The 19,988-nt window shown below is 36.5% G+C and overlaps 1 protein-coding gene and 1 long non-coding RNA gene across 3 annotated transcripts in view; one reads left to right on the top strand and one right to left on the bottom strand.

The window, feature by feature from the left end:
• LOC120539434 overlaps window positions 1-18,072 on the top strand; it is a 35,535-nt gene extending 17,463 nt beyond the window's left edge. The window contains exon 3 of the long non-coding RNA XR_005635616.1: window positions 17,670-18,072. This is a non-coding gene — a long non-coding RNA (uncharacterized LOC120539434). The remainder of the gene's footprint in view (window positions 1-17,669) is intronic.
• LOC120539433 (protein mono-ADP-ribosyltransferase PARP12-like) overlaps window positions 1-19,988 on the bottom strand; it is a 45,460-nt gene that overhangs the window by 6,959 nt on the left and 18,513 nt on the right. Inside the window, exons 4-10 of one of the 2 annotated variants that reach the window (XM_039769483.1) lie at window positions 19,086-19,187; window positions 17,135-17,261; window positions 13,453-13,621; window positions 12,406-12,526; window positions 10,930-11,023; window positions 9,559-9,646; window positions 8,205-8,335 (exon numbers count right to left, since the gene is read on the bottom strand). In XM_039769483.1, the coding sequence (XP_039625417.1) occupies window positions 8,205-8,335; window positions 9,559-9,646; window positions 10,930-11,023; window positions 12,406-12,526; window positions 13,453-13,621; window positions 17,135-17,261; window positions 19,086-19,187 (832 nt within the window). Of the gene's footprint in view, window positions 1-8,204; window positions 8,336-9,558; window positions 9,650-10,929; window positions 11,024-12,405; window positions 12,527-13,452; window positions 13,622-17,134; window positions 17,262-19,085; window positions 19,188-19,988 lie in introns of both variants that reach the window. The other variant, XM_039769482.1, reaches the window with a different exon arrangement.

Here is a 19,988-nt window from a genome sequence, read left to right as displayed (position 1 = left end):
CACACACGCTGAAAACTATAGACTTTCTGTCCAGGTCATGGTGACAATGGTATCAGTTCCTATGTTAGGAGAACTGGGTGCAAAGCAGGATGGACTGCCAGACCGTCACAGGGCCTACTCAGACCAGGACAGATTTGATATTCGGAGTGGCAGGATTTGTCCTGTTGGGCTACCAGCTGACATGGGCCATTGCACTAGATATGGTATTCAACTAAAATCTAAAGAGGTCCAATTAGAGAAAATTTCTTGAAGCAATGGTCCGGAAGATCATGTTGTCTCACTATTTAGTATCATATATATTTAAATAGCCTAGTAGTTGTATCAGAATCTGCATGTAATCAATACCAGACTTTCAAATTAAATGAGTTCAGTACAATTTAAAATTTTTTTGACAATATATATTGTCACGTAACACAGAACTGAACATGTATGTATGACTGCAGATATGTCTAATGTTCCGTCACAGTATATAATGTTCTTAAATTTACTAAATAAAAGTAGGGCTGCATTTCAAAATAAGACAAAATAAATAAAATGTGAAAATTGTGCATGTTTAAATAAAATGCTTAACTTCAGAAAAATAAAATAAATGGAGAAAAAGCTTGAATTTCCCGTTTCTGTTTCACATTTCGACTCAACAGTCTCAACCAATTTTACAGATAATAAATCTCAACACATCTTAACAATTAAGCAGTTTTAAATGCTCACTTTCTTCCCCTCTTATATTCATCGCCCCACTTTTTTGCTTAGTGAGAGAATTGAGCTCTAGCTTATCCTGCCAGGATTTTAAACCTGGGTTTGAATGGAGTGAGAGCCATTCTCATAGACATGTGGAGGTCTTCATTGGTGAGCCTGGAACGATATTTAGTTTTGATTATGTTCATTGTGAAGAAAACTGCCTCACAGTTGTGTGTGGAGCCAAACATGGTGAAGATGTACAAGGATACTTTCATCAGACCTGCACATGCAATTGGTCTGTGCATTTCCTCATCCACTAAAACATTACTCTAAAGACTACAAAAGCTGCGCCGGATAAAATAGAAGCGCCCCGTCAGTTTTAAATCATAACCTTCTGTTTTGGCTGTAAGTCTGGGTCCGTATGAGACAGCTTCTGTGTCCGCCTGTTAGAGACCTTTTCACTAGATCATATAAAATAGAATTAAAAATAGTAATTTAAATAAAAAAAAATGTATGTTTAATCTAGAAAAATATATGTAATAAAATATATGTACTTTTAAATATAAGTGTAATGTCTTTTGCTTCACAGGTTTGCATTATAAAAGTATACCACCACACTAAGAGTTCAATTGACTGTTTCATTTTACCACCATCCACACCAATCGTAAACATTCAAGAAAGGACCCCGTCCTCGCCTGGCTTCATGGGTAATGTAGTTATTTAACTAGAAATTCGGGCCATAGTGTTACAACAAGCACATAGTTTCACCATGTCACCAACGATCTTCTGATTTAAACAACAAAACGTGGATCATAAAAAGACTGATGCAGAACAACAACGGAACTTTAAATTGTAAACATCTGTAGTTAGATGCACCAAAACGTGAAAAAATAACTGACCTGTAGTGCAATCGAGACTAGAGGTGCTAATAATCCAAGAAATTTGGTAAACGTATATTATAAGGAATCAGAAGCGTGTAAATATTTACATACAATTCTGAATTTAATATCAAATTACAGCAGCTCAAAATTTGCAAGTTTAATACTCAGCATGTTTTTGCATATTTATATTTCAGCACGGGAAGGCTCCGCTATTTATTTCATGTTTTACGCTTACGTAGCTGGTTGATGCTTAAATGTTGGGAAGTCAGGTGTTCTCCTTTTGTTATTAGGACGACTTTGATTTTATCCCCATTTTTGCTGTTTCTTTGGTCTGGTTTTCTCACTCGCTCCATGCTGAAGACAGCAGCAAAGCAACAACATGAAGGGGCAGTTTATAACTTGCTTGCAAACCGTCTGCGGATCCTGCCCGTTTCTGTTTGTTGAAAATGGAATAAAGTGAAAAGGAATTTGAACAACAGTTTGCGGTAAGCTTAAAAAAAAAATTTTAGATAAGACGTATTTAAACAACGCAGAACTCTCCAGTTTTTAGTTTACACACATGCGCGCTCGTTTTTTCGATTCAAGCCAGAGATAACAAGGAGCCTGTCGTAAGAGACCGCAACACTTAACATTTTTATCACTCTAAAACTAATCTGCAGGAAGAAAGAAAGTATGTCAGTCAGTCAGTCATTATCCAACCTGCTATATCCTAACGCAAGGTCACAGGGTCAGTCCCCAAATGCGAGATGTGCTTTTTAATATGGGAATGAAAATACAAATTAGCATGAAAAGTAAAACTGTACAGAAAAGTTGGAAACCTCTCGTTAAAGACGTCAAGACGTTAAGCCAAACCTGGAAAACAAGATGACTCACATAATATACTACTGTTCTACTCAACACCAGTGCCTTTTTATGTAAGTAAAATCCAGGTAAGTGTAGATTTGCATTGTATAAAAGAAAACGAAAACATTTTAAAGTAAAAAATGGCACTCCCAAGCTCGTATGCAGTCTGTGGAGTGCAAGCCCGTGACCACTCAGCCAGAAACATTAGAACAATCTAGAAGAGAACGGGGCATTCAGCTCAACAAAGCTTGCCAGTCCTATCCACTTCATTCTTCTAAAAAAACAATCAAGTCGAGTTTTAAAAGTCCCTAACGTCTTACTGTCTGCCACACTTCTTGGTAGCTTATTCCAAGTGTCTATTGTTCTCTGAGTAAAGAACAAACTTCCTAATGTTTGTGTGAAATTTACCCTTAACAAGTTTTCAACTGTGCCCCCGTGTTCTTAATGAACTCATTTTAAAATACAAATCTCGATCCACTGTACTACAAAGTGAGTGTGAAACCCACATGGGCACAAATGCTTTTGTATTACAGTACACATAATTTTTCAAAAATTCTTAGTTTATTTAGAAAAGAGTAAAGGGGGTGTCAAAATACTTCCCTGTGCATCACTGGTCTACCTGTATACAGATACAGCAGGCCAGCTGCAAGCCAAGCCATCTTAGGGATGCGTGATACTGCTGATTTTCTTTTTGATCGGGTAGCTGGTGATACTGAGGCCAGTATAGCCCATACCAATAAATGAATGGCTACTCTTCTGGAAAAACATGCAGTATGACTACACTTAGGTCCAAGTACAGGGTGGTCCAGATCTAATTATGCATTTTTCATTGCGCTATAACTTATTAAATTTATTACATAGAGAATTCACAAAATATTGGAGGACAAGTGGAACATTACATGGAAAATCAGTGAATTAATTCAATGTCCATTTTCGTTTATTACAAGATATTTCAAACAATTCTTTTGTCTTGTATTGTTTTCCTGCATTGCATTAAAAGTTGCATAATTAGATCTGGACCACCCTATATTTGGACAGTGACACAATGTAATTCATAATTTTGTACGCCACCACAATGGATTTAAAATAAATAATTATGTGATTGAAGTGTAGGGTTTTCAGCAATAATTTAAGGGGTTTAGCAAAAATATAGTATGAGCCAGTTAGGAATTAGCCATTTTTATACATGGTACTCCAATTTTCAGGGGCTCAAAAGTATTTGAACAATTGACTGACAAGCTATGGAGCAGGTAGAAGGTCTGGAGAAGATTCCAAGTGTGAAATTTGCATTTGGAAGCTGTCACTGTGAACTCTCAATATAAGGTCCAATGAGAGCTGTCCATGCAAGTACAGTAAGTCCTTCAGAGGGATGGCAGAAACACCTGAAATGGTCAAATCAACCATTTGGTATATTTTTAAAGAGAAGGAACACACTGGTGAGCTCGGCATCACCAAAAGGTCTAGAAAACCACAGAAGACAGCAGTGCTGGATGATCACAGAATTCTGGTGAAGAAAAACCCCTTCACAACATTTAGCCAAACCAAGACCACTCTCCGGGAGGTAGACCTATCATTACCAAAGACAGCAATCAAAAGAAGACTTCAGGAAAGTAAAGATTGAGGGTTTACCACAAACTGCAAACCACTGCTAAACCTCAATCATAGAAACGACAAAATTGACTTTGCCAGATAAAAATTTTTTAAAAGCCTGTCCAGTTCGGGATCTGTTTTCTTTGGAAAAAGGAAACTAAGATCAATATGTACCAGAATGTTGTAGTACTAGGGTGTTGTACCGTGTTAGCCATTATAAATGTAGAGAAAAGCCAAGCAAGATGAAACCTTTTATTGGCTAACTAAAAAGATTACAATATGCAAGCTTTTGAGGCAACTCAGGCCCCTTCTCCAGGCAAAATTAATCACCTGGGGTTAAGTTCAGTATAAAGCAAGGGAAAGATTGTCAAAGTAAAACAAAACCAGTAAATCAACTTTTAACCTCAGGGCTATCCCCTACCACACTATCTTAACATCAGGGCTCCATAACCCCCTGGGTATCTTGCCTGAAGAAGGGGCCTGAGTTGCCTTGAAAGCTTGCATATTGTAATCTTTTTAGTTACTGTAGATAATAAAAGGTGTCATTTTGCTTGGCTTTTCTCTACTAGAATGTTTAACAGAGAAGAGTATGGAGAAGAGAAGAAATGGCTGATGATGTGATGAAAGCCATGTCATCTGTGAAACGTGGTGGAGGCAGTGTTAAGGCATGATCATGCATGGCTGGGAATGGAAGTCAGTCACTTGTGTTTATTGATGATATGACTGCTGGAAGAAGTAGCAGGATGAGTTATGAAGTGTACAGGGCTATACTATCTGCTCAGATTCAGTCAAATGTTACAAAACTGATAGGACGATGAGTCACAGTACAGATGGACAATGAGCCAAAACAGACTGCAAAAGCAAACCAAGTGCCTTTCAGTGCAAAATAATGGAATATTCTTCAGTGGCCAAGTCAATCAACTGACCTCAACCTAGCTGGACATTCCTTTCACTTGCTGAAGATAAAACTAATGGCAAGTTATTTTTTAAAAATCATTTCTAATAAATATGTACTGTACATTATTGAGAATGTGTAATTTTGATACTTTTAATGTGAACATTGATGTTTAAATTGAAAGGTCAGGATCAGAAGCATCAATACTTTTAGTAGTGATCCTCCCAACCCTACTATCAGTGGTTATACAGTAGGCAGCAAGAGCTCACTGACCTCAACAACTGTTCTGTATGATGATAAACATGGCTTATTATGGCTCACCATATTGTGTCCTGAATCCAGCAAAGCTTGACAATTGTTTTCTTAGTGTGCCCATTTTAGAGTATGTCAGTCTCAGATTTTTGTCTACTTTGTTTGGTGGCCACTTGACTATAATTTCACAGTAGTTTCTATGTCAGTGTTATAAAAGGTGCTGATGTGTGAACACTTACTGTATTTAGAAGTTGTCACAGTGGACATGAAATGAAGATCAGTGTGGATGGGTTTCATAACCTTACATGCTCAGTCAGAGGTTGCTAAGTGTGGACTGTGAGGATCCTGAAATTAACTCAGAGCAAGAGAGTAAAAGCAGATTGTTGGTCTGAATTTTTATGCATTTGATGACCTTGTCCAGATGAGTTAACCTTTCTTCTCCAACATAATTGTAGTTGAATGCCTTTGTTTCACATTTAGTCTATTAAGCTTTTCATTCCTATTGCATTTTATCTAACTGCTTTAAATAGGATGAAATCTAGTAGACTGATCCCAAAGCTATCCTTAGACCTCCACAATGAGGCATCAGGTGTCTCTCTGTGTAACCTAATACAGAATGATCTAATATCCTATATATGGACCTGCTTGTAGTGGGTAGCACAACTAGTGTCAATCTATCTAAGATGGGTTGAAATCTAAGTAATCAACATAGACCTCAGTGTTAACATCTGCACTGCACCATCTATTGGAATGTAATTTGAAATACATGTAGTAATATGTTGCATTACATTTGTCATTCTAATAGGTGGCACATCGCAAATATTTGTTTAATACAATTAAATTTAATACAATTATCTATGTTATGTGCCATTTGGTATGGGATTTGTGCAATCAGTGTTAGTGTTTGAGATGTGTCATCTGTTGGAATGGAAAATGAAATATATTTTATTACTACGATGTTTATGATGTGCCATATGTTGGAGTGACAGAGACATAGCAAACAGACAGACACACAGACTCTTTCATTTTATTACGGTGGATGTTGTCAGCTTTATGCTGAATATGCCTTTGACACACGAGATTAGACAGGAGTCCCCGTGGACTAATAATAATAAAATAATAATAATACATTTTATTTATATAGCGCCTTTCCCATGCTCAAGGTGCTCAACACAATGATGTTTGCTGATGACATTGTGATCTGTAGAGATTGTAGGGAGTAGATTGAGGAGACCCTGGAGAGGTGGAGATATGCTTTAAAGAGGAGAGGAATGAAGGTCAGTAGGAACAAGACAGAATACATGTGTATAAATGAGAGGGAGGTCAATGGAATGGTGAGGATGCAAGGAGTAGAGTTGGCGAAGGTGGGTGAGTTTAAATACTGTACTTGCAATCAACAGTACAGAGTAATGGGGAGTGTGGAAGAGATTTGAGAAACAGAGTGCAGGCTGGGTGGAATTAGTGGAGATAAGTGTCAGGAGTAATTTGTGACAAATGCGTATCAGCAAGAGTGAAAGGCAACGTCTACAGGACGGTAGTGAGACCAGCTATGTTATATGGGTTGGAGACGGTGGCACTGACAAGAAAGCAGGAGACGGAGCTGGAGGTTGCAGAGTTAAAGATGTTAAGATTTGCACTGGGTGTGAAAAGGATGGACAGGATTAGAAATGAGTACATTAGACAGTCAGCTCAATTTGGACGGTTGGGAGACAAAGTCAGAGAGGCGAGATTGTGTTGGTTTGGACATGTGCAGAGGAGAGCTGCTGAGTATATTGGGAAAAGGATGTTAAGGATAGAGCTGCCAGGCAAGAGGAAAAAATGAAGGCCTAAGAGAAGGTTCATGGATGTGGTGAGAGAAGACATGCAGGTGATGGGTGTAACAGAGCAAGATGCAGAGGACAGAAAGATATGGAAGGAGGTGATTTTGTATATTCATACACTATACAGGATAATTAGCACGACCGTGATTCCGATGCAATGTGCAAGGGATGTGCTGAAGGCGTCTTTGTTAAATAAATTTCTTATACTTTAGTATTGCGGAAGTCAGAAGATCTTTTTTATGTACGAGTGCTGAAGTAGAGCCAGGATTGGGATTGTTTCCCCAACACTATCCATGGAAAACATTTTCGTGAAGTTCAGTTGTACATTAAGTCAAATACAGACACGTGCATGTATTGTTTTTGACACTCAAATCAGAAGTTTATGGAAGGTTGCACACTCCCCAAATAATACTCCTCTGTTTATGCAACCATGTTTCATGTTTTCATGACAGGTCTGTAAAGACCCTTTGAGTTACTGAAACCTCACCGCACAGAACGGGCAATCAAGCGGCACAGAGAAAAGTGGTCTCCTGTTACAACTGACGACTGATTTATTTGTCATACACGTGTGTGACATTACTCATAATGATTTTGGAGTTGCATATATTTGCTAGAATTGGATGTTGTCAAGTAGGCAGTGATAGGTATAGATTGTTTTTACAATACCTTCTGAATCGTTTTATTGTGCAGCTTACATTGGAATTTATTGCCCCAAATACTATATATTTTGCTGGAGTCAGAAGTCCGCATAATCGGCACAAGTTCTAATGCAAACACGACGGCTGCATTTATAGAGTTGCAGTCAGTTTCCGAATACATTTACTCACGAGTACACTCTACCTTAATAGGGCTCAGAATAATTAATTAACCTATTCTGATATGAAGGAAATTGGATTACCAAGAGAGAACCCATATAGATGTAGGGAGAATGTGCAGGTTTGACATGGGCAGTGCAACTAAGAGGTGACATTGGCAAAATATTATGAAAGAGATGGTACACAATATAGACAGCAAATCATTGTCTAATGAGATAAATATATATCTGTATTGTTCTTCTGATCTTCTTTTCTTTAAGAAAAAAAGACTTCAGAATCAGATCAAGCAAAATGTATTAAAATGTAGCACTTACAGTATTTGTCAGTTCTCAAGCTGCACAGTTATCAAGCTAGTCATTCTTGAACTCTGTTCTGACTTGCGTAATATTCAGCATGTTATTTCCAAATACAAATGGTAAGCTTCACTCACATTTGGAACATTTCCCAGAGGTCTTGGTTTTGGATCCTGTTAATTTTAGACACAGTTGCATTTGGCATGGTCCGCTGAAAATGGCCTAAAACTTGCTTAAACTCCTCAGATTCTTGAGCAAGTTGAACAAGCTGAAAATGAAAGATGGAAAAAAATAGATAAATTGTATCCAAACGTTATGCCCTTGACTTTAAACTATTAAAAAAGAAAAGGGATCTGAAAAGCACATGGTATACAGTAGCCTTTTGGAGAATTGAGATGCAATACAGCATTAGAGTTAGCGCTGCAGCTTCACATCCCAAGGGAACTAAATTTTTATCTGGATCCTGTCACTGTCTGTTTGGGTTCTGTTCATTCTCTTTTATTCCATCTGGAATTTTCTCAGGTACTCAGGTTTTTCTCCTCAGTCTCAAAGATGTGGATGAGAATAATTTGAGGCTGTAATTTGATTGGCATCCTGACTGAAGACTGTTCCTGCCTTACACCTGAATGCTGCCAAAACCAGCTCCATATACAACACTGAACTGAAAAAAGAAGGTTTAGAAAATGGGTATATGGATCAATATGAAGATTAAATAATAAACAATGGGTGATATAACATGGCAAAAATAAATAAAAAATGTGTCCAACATGTAGTGACTTTTCGCTTTGTCTCTGAAATTTTAAAAAGGGTTTTAAAACAGGTTCAGTTAGAATGATCCTTCCTCTGTTTTCTGAACTTCAGTCAGTCATTGACTATATTCAGTAAGTCATTAACTATATCCGCTATATCCTAATGTAGGGTCACGGGGGTCTGCTGGAGCCAATCTCAGCCAACACAGGCTGCAAGGCAGGAACAAATCCCGGGCAGGACACCAACTTACCGCAGGGCACACACACACACCAAACACACACTAGGGACAATTTAGGATTGTCAATGCACCTAACCTGTATGTCTTTGGACTGTGGGAGGAAACCCACGCAGACACGTGGAGAACATGCAAACTCCATGCAGGGAGGACCCGGGAAGCAAACCTGGGTCTCCTTACTAGAAGATGAACACTATCTTAGGAGCAAGAGAGATTCCAGTACCTGTCAAGATGCCACACACTTACCTACCAACTAATGTAACACACACACTTTGAAATAAGGGAAGAAGCTGAGGTACTGCAACAAAATCAGTGAAGAATACAAAGAAAAGTACAAATTCCACAAAAACATTTACAGAACTAGGAAGTGAAACTATGAAACAGAATTGCTCACCACTGTGTCTTCATGTTAAATAAATTAAAGATAGATTAATGGAGGTGCAGCAATTACGATTAAAAAAAGATTTTCTAGTATTGGTTATTGAATGAAAGCTTAAATACTGTACCTTGTATCCATATTCAGGGGTGGCTGATTTGTCCCAGTTATCTGGAATGGTTTTACTCATCAAGGTCTGCCCTCCTGAGGAATCACTGCTTCTTCACAGAGAAACAACAATTAATAGTACACTAAGCAATTTGTCAAATGTATGTTTAATCTTTAAAGAACAGTTAAAGACATGCTCAGGATTGATGTCTCTGTGCCGAGCCGAACACTTTTATGGGTGTTTCCAAAAAGTCTCTTTGATATCAGAGTGATCATTTGATCATGGTGATAAAATTATTTTTAAGTGATGCATCACTTCAGAATAAAATATGAAGGAATTTGCAGTTTCTGTATCAATTTACAAACTTAATGAAAGTTTAAAAACATCCATCCATCCATCCATTTTCTAACCCGCTGAATCCGAACACAGGGTCACGGGGGTCTGCTGGAGCCACTCCCAGCCAACACAGGGCACAAGGCAGGAACCAATCCTGGGCAGAGTGCCAACCCACCGCAGGACACACACCAAGCACACACTAGGGCCAATTTAGAATCGCCAATCCACCTAACCTGCATGTCTTTGGATTGTGGGAGGAAACCGGAGCGCCCGGAGGAAACCCACTCAGACACAGGGAGAACATGCAAACTCCAGAAGCGAAGCGAACCTGGGTCTCCTAACTGTGAGGCAGCAGCGCTAGCACTGCGCCACCGTGCCGCCTCTGTTTATAATATAACATTATAAAACCTGTCCAATTGAATCCAGTGCCACAAAGGGCAAGAGTCTATCCTGGCAGCATTGGTGGGTAAGGCAGGAGTCAGTCCATCATAGGCCTCACTTACACACCACACTGCAGTCAGTTTAGAGTTGCTAATTAACTTTAGCTGCACACCTTTAAGGCTGTGGGAGAAAAAACCAGCGTACCTGGAGGAAAACTGATCTAGACATGGGCAGACCATCTGTGAGATTCAATTCAAGGATGTTAGAGCCACGAGGCAGCAACACTAAACACTGCATCATTGTGTTGTCTGTCCAAAATTGAACATTAATATCCAATATCGTAACTACAGTTAATGCTGGAGCATTACACACTTCTTTTTCTTCTGTGTTTTTTGTCGTCTTCCTACTATTTTTTTTTAGTACACTGATTGATTATTTTAATCCAATCTTATTTATCATGATGTTGGAGAGTAGCGATGTATTAAACATGGGACAAACTACCAAAGTAAGAATTTCACAATTCTCTCTACATGTGATAATAACTAACTGCTGTTACTATGAAAGAAATGATTAAGTATAAAGACACAAGTGATTTGTCCAGGCACTGATCACTGAATGTCGTTACACATTTGATGTTCTCTCTTAGTAAATGCAGGTAGAGCAGGATCTGTATACCGTTTGATCTTCTCCGCATCTTGTTGAGAAATAAACTGTGGTCTTCTCCTGACTTCTCTTTTTGTTTTGTGTTTCTGGTTTTGCTGGGTCATATCTGTATGAAAAGATAGATCCCAAAATGAATAAATCAGTAAATAAATACATACAAATCATTTCACATAAGCAGTGGCAGAATGTTGAGAAATGACAGAAATGTGGTATCTTTCATTTGCTGTGTTTGATGAAGTCAACTTTTATGAGACATTGATTTGTAAACTACAGACACAAATATTTACTCTATCACTCACTTGGTAACATTGACCAATGACTTATTCATCTGAAGTCTGTCAAGAAACAAAAAGTTGTAGCAACTGCAATATGCCTGCATAATGCATCACTGAGACTGCTTTTTTATCTTTAGGCAAGTCAGAAGTTTTCTTCTATTTTTTTTAATTGTGCATATTTGAGGTGGATGGTTGTTGTTTTTTTTTTGTAATATTTCTTAAGCTTCAATTAAAAAACTAAATTTCCTCCTTGGGGAAAAATAATGTACTATCTACAGTGTCTATAAAGAGTATTCGCCCCCTGGTCATTTTCAAATTGTATTTATTATAGAACAATAATTTTAGATCACTTTGCAAATATATCTTAACTTTGACATTAGTGAGTCTTTTTTTCTGTTGGTCAATGTCAAAAATACCAAATTTAATCCATTGAAATTCAGTGATGTATATTAATAAAATATGAAAACTTACAAGATAGATATTAAAAAGTATTCACTATCTACCTATCTATCTATCTATATTAATAAAATATGAAAACTTACAAGATAGTGAATACTTTTTAATATCTATCTATCTATATTAATAAAATATGAAAACTTACAAGATAGATAGATAGATAGATATTAAAAAGTATTCACTATCTATCTATCTATCTATCTATCTATCTATCTATCTATCATTCTTAATAATAATTCTTTGCATTTATATAGCATTTTTCTCACTACTCAAAGTGCTCAGCAATTGCAGGTTAAGGACCCTGCTCAAGGGCCCAACAGATCAGAGTCCCTTTTGGCATTTACGGGATTCAAAACGTCAAAATTCCGATTCTGTCTATCTTTCACCCTGACATTGAGTGCGCTTTTCATCATTTTTTGTGGGGCCATCGCACCTCTAAGTTTTTGTAAGCCATGCTGATTTCTGTGCTCTCTTTTATATGTTGATGGTTTACTGTTAATATACTGTAAAACAAAAGGAGATCCTTTTATAGAATGCATATCAGATATAAAATATTTTTTCCATTTTTTTTCTGAATCTACATATTCCAGTACAGAGCTATGAGGAGCTACTGCCTATTTGAATAGCACCAAGTTTAAGAACAAACGTTACTTAGATGGGCAGCTGAATGTACTCAGGACAAACACCTCATTCCTAGTGAGCCACTGTAGAATATTTAAAAGGTTATATGTAAACTTTTTCGGCAAAGTCAAAATACCTTTGAAGCTGAGAGTGTATTCATGCTGTCCAGCCGTGAAGGTCACACAGTCATCACAATTAGCAAGGAATTTTTCCTCCAAGTCATCTGATGTGACTGATGAAAGATTATGTGTAGTCACCTGTATATAATAAAATGAATGAATCTCAGAAATCCTCAATAATAAACCATTTTGAGTTAAAAGTCCCCAAACGCACTTATTGCAGGTTAGGGTTTGCGAGGAAATCATACAATAGGTTACATAAAGTAACACAGTACGTTTCTCAATCTCCTTTAATCCAGTTTAAGGCTCTAAGGGGTCAGAGCAAATCCTTACAATACTGGCCTGAAGGTAGGGACCATCTGTGGCTATATCTAGAGCAAAACTCTGGAAAATTGAAAACGACACACAAACAACAGCCAAGTGTGGATTCATGATGCAGCAGATCTAACCGCCATGCTATCCTCACATAATACCTTTAAAGCACTTAAAAGAAGTAAGTATATGATGTGTAGTCATCTTCTAATAATACTAATCTGCACATAAATTTGGGGCTTTGTTACTTTGTTAGCTTACCCTCTGGATTTCCTGTATGCGATATCAGTTGACTGGCCTCTTTAATACTAAGTAGTCTGATTAGAGTTTGAAAACGTTATTGATATATTTGGCCAAAATAAATGGTTACACTGACAGTGTTTAGTACAGGGGAATGTTACTAATTTCTACCAAAAAGAAGGCCATTGAACAAAGTAAAGGCCCAGGGACAGAGTAAATCAGGGAGATAAAAACACTTGAAAATGTTTGTTCCAAAATGTAACTCCAATGTAAGGGATGTCCTATGCCAGAGCTCTTCCTTGTGTAATGCTAACTATAAGCAACAAAATTCATGTTAAACATGGAGATTAAACAAGAACCAAGCTTGCACAGAGGGTTCAGCATAACAGTGTGGTAGAAGTACTTATTTATATAAACTGTGACATGCTATTTAAAGATTATCTGGTGCACATCAACTGCGTCCTGTCAGCTTCAAAGAAGTCAAAGACTCAAATAAAACTTTTCAGACTCACTTGTTTCCCATACTCTATCCATTTTCCAAATTCATCTTTCCAGTACCAGATCCACTTAGTTGTTAGACTGAAGTGAAGTTTCTTAGTTACAGAGGACACAGTGGACAAACGGCGCACTTTGGCAAGCCCGGTGGTCATATTTTGATAGTCAACAGATGGAGAACCAGAACTAAAAAAACATAACACCAGTTGTAGTCATTTTCATATTCAACTAATGTTAGTAGTGGAATACTCCAACTTTTTTCATCACAGTCCAACTAGTCACACAACTTGCAGTGGTAAATCATAAGCACATCTCGGCTTTTTGGCAGGTTACTGGCTATGTATACATACTTAAATAATTACAAAATAAGGGAGGACATACTGTAAAACACCAAAACAAAATTCTAGCCATCTCACTGTGACAAACTTTTTAGGCTGTTTCCATTGACCACTTGCCTTTTGTTAGGAATTTGATAAGGAGTTTGTAGATTTAATGTTTGTAAAGAATCATTATTTTTGAACTTCAATTATTTTATTATTCATTTCTTTTTCTGCATGGGTGCCACCGAAGCTGTCATTAGAAACGGCGTGCAATTTTAACCATGAGGGTGCTGATAGTCCATACACGTGACATCCAAAGATTTCAACTAAAAAGCACACGATTGTTTTTAGCTGTTAACGACAAAATAATAAATAAAGTTTGAATCTTTGCTTCATTCTGGTTTCTGATTTTAGGCAGCACTTTGTTTTTTGGTGTTTTGGCTAGTTGTTACTCCATATATTTGTCCAAGCTACAACGGACATACTTTTTTGTCACTTCCTTTAAACTGAGCTGCGTGTCTGCCACTCCCTATACCTTATTACTGAGCACGACATTTTCTTCTTTAATATTAATGGTCCTGGGAAAAAAATAACACTATTATAAAATTATTATTTTGTTTTCAGTATTTGCTTAATAATCAATTTATCAGTTCAGTATTCATTTGGTGCCACTTTCCAGATATATGTAATGAAACACAAATTGTAAGAATAGAAATTAGCAGAACTTTTGCCAAAGTCGCCCTGCCCGGGGTTTGTTTCCTGCCTTGCGCTCTGTGTTGGCTGGGTTCGGCTCCATCAGACCCCTGTGACCCTGTAGTTAGGATATAGCGGGTTGGATAATGGATGGATATATGGTTGTCAAAGTGCAGGCCATGTTCAAAATCAAGCCAAAAATGTTGATCATCAAAATAAGGAAGTTTTAAAAATGAAAGTTGAAAGTAGCAAAATAAGGTTATAAATGGACTGGGCAAACTTTGTTTTTAAGAGTTGAAGAAGATACTAAATGTTCTTTTAATCCAATAAGGGGATGCCGATTGCTGTGTGTCATCATCTTTTATACTCTCTGCATTGTATATGTATTAATAAAGTATCTATCTATCTATCTAGTATATAGTGCCTTTCATATCTATCTATCTATCTATCTATCTATCTATCTATCTATCTATCTATCTATCTATCTATCTATCTAGTATATAGTGCCTTTCATATCTATCTATCTATCTAGTATATAGTGCCTTTCATATCTATCTATCTATCTATCTATCTATCTATCTATCTATCTATCTATCTAGTATATAGTGCCTTTCATATCTATCTATCTATCTATCTATCTATCTATCTATCTATCTATCTATCTATCTATCTATCTATCTAGTATATAGTGCCTTTCATATCTATCTATCTATCTATCTATCTATCTATCTATCTAGTATATAGTGCCTTTCATATCTATCTATCTATCTATCTATCTATCTATCTATCTATCTATCTATCTATCTAGTATATAGTGCCTTTCATATCTATCTATCTATCTAGTATATAGTGCCTTTCATATCTATCTATCTATCTATCTATCTATCTAGTATATAGTGCCTTTCATATCTATCTATCTATCTATCTATCTAGTATATAGTGCCTTTCATATCTATCTATCTATCTATCTATCTATCTATCTATCTATCTATCTATCTATCTATCTATCTATCTATCTAGTATATAGTGCCTTTCATATCTATCTATCTATCTATCTAGTATATAGTGCCTTTCATATCTATCTATCTATCTATCTAGTATATAGTGCCTTTCATATCTATCTATCTATCTATCACTGTGACATCACATGCACATCACTGAATTCATCATGTAATGGCTACAGCCTTAAAATTTGTAAAACAATATAGTCACACTCATAACAAAAAACAAAAGAACATTACATCACAAAGAATGTATATATTTAGATTTATATTCATTAAAAAATAAATGAGATTTTAATGTTTATCCAGTAAAATTCATGACACTATGTTCTCAAAGCAGCTGCTGGAGATGTAGCTGATGTCACTTACTGTATGTGTAAATGCAATGGTGTGCCAGATTGTTTAGAGATGAACACGACATTAAGCAAACATCTGGGCTTGGTTTTATAGGGGAGGATGTTTAATATTTATTTACTGGAGTATCTTCAAGGTATATAAATCAAGAAAGTCTTTCAGGAAATAATTAGGAGTGCTTTGACTTTGAGTTTGGAGTTGCCCTTTGTCTTGATGTGTATATGTTGTTAATGTTTGACCTTTGCATATTTCTATGAGTTTGCCTGGTGCTTCTTCTTAATCTCTGAATCACTCACATGCATCTATGATCAGAGATCTACTTAAAGCTATGATCTGTACTGTCACTCACAGCAGTGAAGATAGCTGTGAAGGAAGGGGATTAAGTGGTACCTGAGATGAGTGAGTGGATGAGAGTAGCTGAAATGTAAGTTGTTTGGATTTGGCCTGATAATTTTGATTACACTGTAGTGCCATCATTTAACTATTTGAATGGTGGATGTGAAGTAACTAGTTAGAATGTGATACAGTTGTTTATTTGTTTCAAAGTCTAATATAATCTACCTGTCGATGACAAGAGTAAGGAAAACGTTGGTACAAATAAAGTCATTTAACAGGCATCTCAAAATGCATGAAGAGCGGCAGGAAGAAGGTGTCTGAGAGTACCTTTAACGGCAAATACAGGCGCTTTGAGAGATTCATTAGGTTTTAAACACCTACTGTAATTTCTTTTAAACTTGCGTTTAATTTTATAAGTGAAAAAGGGTTAAATACAATTTCCATTTTAAAAATGATGGCCACAACAATGCAAGTGTTGTTTTATGTTGGACTTTTGGGGGCTTGGTTCAATGAGGCGTAGATATGTGGGCGATGCCAGCTAATCCAGCATGTTGGGCTCAGAAGGAGGGCACTGGCCTTCGTTCTAGAAGAGAATGTGTGGATCCTGTCCAGTTTTCCTTCGGGGAGATTTGTTCCGAAAAAACTGTAATAGCAAGGTTACTGTTTCATTTACATTAGGGTTTCACAAAGGTTATATGTTCTTCTTGATGCTTCACAAAGTGCAAAAAATTTGGCCTCATGACAAATTGAACCAACATCTTTGTGCATTAAAGTCCAGTTAGCGAGCTAATAAGCCACATTGCATGAGATACACACTGAATATACTGAATAAATATCAGTTATAAATTTCATGAATTCAGTAATTAATTCTTTTCCCTACACTGCTAATACTATACAATAACAGATTGACACATCTGAAAAATGTGATGTGAACTAATGATTACTGAATTACTCGGACACAGGAGATATGCAATAATATTTTACTATCTACATACCTTACTATGTTTTCTGGGTTGCAAAAATCTTTTTCAACTTGTTCCATATTAATGATTTCAGACCAGCTGTGACCATCAAACACTTCCCATTTGTATGGAAGGTGGAAATGAACATTCATGCACTTTTCTGTAGAGAAATGAAATGAAAATTAAGAAGAGTCATCATTTGATAGCAATGCCGATCACAGAACTTGCAAACAGCAAAAAATGTGTCCAGCAGGGGCAAAACATTTTTTTATAATGTCTTATTGGTTAAGTACCAAGGAAACACTTTTATCATATGCTTTTATAATTGGTAGATGTTTTACAGTAGTCTTTGTTGCTGTATCCAGGTCAAATTCTTATTTATGCCACGATCTTGACTCAACCTCTCCATTTTACCTACAACAGGCTCTTTGCTACCTGCTGTACTGACAGTAAAGCAACAGTCTTAACCGTATATTGAAAAGATTTATGAAATAATAAGTAAATGGAGGAATGGATATGATTGATAATGATGGTTTGACTGACAGTTGTAACATTTCTTTATTTTTAGGAGAATTTGAAAGGAAGAAACCATGTGTGCAGGACACTCTGTGGAACCTAAAGCAGAATAAGCAGTAACCTTTTTCTGCAACATGGCTGTTACACACAACTGGTACAATTGGCCACAGTGTTTTTTTACCCTAAATGTATCCAATTTTCAGGCCATAGTAAAACTAAAAAGTTTGCTTTCAAGTGACATATTCTCATAGTTAACAACTTCAAAAGAAATATGAAGGGATAAATGGATGTTTGGCTTCTTTAATGAATATCAATCTCGAGAAAAGACATAGCCAGTCAATACCAGAATGTACTAAATGCAGGCTTACTGTAAAATAACAATATGAAAAATGTATTATGTTTAGGCCTTTAGCTGTTGATTTTTTATAATATCTTCTTGACCCATAAAATTTACTTTGGCCCGGTTTTAGAGGTCACGGAATCTCGTGGTCACCTCTATTTTGCACTCATTCTTTGTTATTTTTGAAATTCTGATTACACATATTTTTGGCTCTGCTTTGTGACTGTGAATTATAATTTCGGCTCTGGTTACAAGTTCCTTTATATTTTTTGGCTACAAAACATTCCCATAATGTTTCCTGACAATGATTCTTTAAACATGTCCTGAGCACTGTCTGCTTAACTATTAGTCTTTTTGGTTCTGACTCTTGGCTTGAAATTTGTGATTTCATGATATCTCAAGATTCCAGTTGCTCTCAACGCCGCTGCTGCCTCATACAGTCAGTATGGAATGCTGAGAACATTGAACTGTATCTCCAGTAAAAACTAACCTCATATAGGGATGAGCAGTGCTGATGTATGTTATTGGGGGGATATTTCTAAGGGAAGTGGTTGAACATTTAGCTTCTTTGATAGAAGTTGATCTTGAAAAATTCTGAGACACCTGAAGCCCCAATGTATCCACGAAAAGTCGAGGTTGGTGGAAAAATTGGTCAAAAATGTTTATATATCTAAAAAAATCATTATTAGTCAGACTTGGGTATCTGTACCTGCTTAAAATTAGTATAGAGAGAAATATCCATGCTTCTTTTTACATGCAATTTCAGAAAATTGATGTTAAAATTAGTTTCTAGTGCAATTTCACTTCACTAAAAAGAGGTACAATGACAAAATAATAAACCAGAATGAATTAAACACAAAAAAAGTATCCGAGTAAAAAATCACACAAGAACTATACAAAAAGGAGCTGCTGTGTTAAAGATTATAGATTTGCTTCTTTAGGCCTGGGATTTTCACCTTTCTGAACATACAAGCCCTAGACCTTTTTTGAGCTTTAGAGCTACACCTACTAGAAGTGTTCTGGTGTGGTTTGAGTTTAAAAAGAAAAAACGTGAATCCCAAGATTACAACAGTTCTGAATTCAACTTACAGCCTTGGCATCTCGCACATCTACAGAAATTGATCATACCTTTAAAGCTGCAGTATTTTGAAATGTAGTAGAGACAGATTTCATCAGAGTCACCTTCACTGTTAGAACTTACAGAAGACTCTCTTGAGCGACTCGAGCAACCTTTTAAAAATACAAGAACACAAATAACAAATCTATTATGTAACTAAACACTGATGAAAATTTACCACAATCACTAATTCTTCACTAATTAAAGCTAATTAAAAGGGCAGGCTTTGTTATGGGATGCACTCTATCCATAGAGGCAGTAGCAAAGGAGAAAATTAAAACAGAGAGCAATTATGAACCGGGCTGCACATCCTCTCTCTGACACACTAACACTGAGGATTTTCAACCAACAAATCATCCAGCAGAAGTGTGTCACGAAACAATACTTCATACCAACAGCAATACGGCTGCATCATGCCTCACTGTGACAGGCAAGTAAGGAATTTTTCTTTCTTTTTAATTTTCTTCCTTTTCAGTCATTCTGGTGTGCGTATATATACTGTATATATATATATATATATATATATATATATATATATATATATATATATATATACACACATACAGTGGAACCTCAGTTTGCGAGCATAATTCGTTCCGGAAACGTGCTCGCAATCCAAAGCACTCGTATATCAAAGCGAATTTCCCCATAAGAAATAATGGAAACTCAGATGATTCGTTCCACAACCCAAAACTATTCATATAAAATGATTAATACAAAATATAAAGTAAAAATACATAAAACAAATTAACCTACACTTTACCTTTAAAAAGAATCATGGCTGGTGTGAGTGAGTTTCTAAACTCATGTGAGATTCCACCCAACGGGACGACACGCGGAAGAGCGTCCCACAGCAATTGCAGTCTCCCCGCGCTGTAGCAGTTCGCCGTATAAGCACATTTAAAAAGATCACA

Source organism: Polypterus senegalus, chromosome 11 (genome assembly GCF_016835505.1).
Source record: "Polypterus senegalus isolate Bchr_013 chromosome 11, ASM1683550v1, whole genome shotgun sequence".
NCBI classification, from domain to species: Eukaryota; Metazoa; Chordata; class Cladistia; order Polypteriformes; family Polypteridae; genus Polypterus; species Polypterus senegalus.
This window is presented reverse-complemented; position numbering and strand designations above follow the sequence as displayed.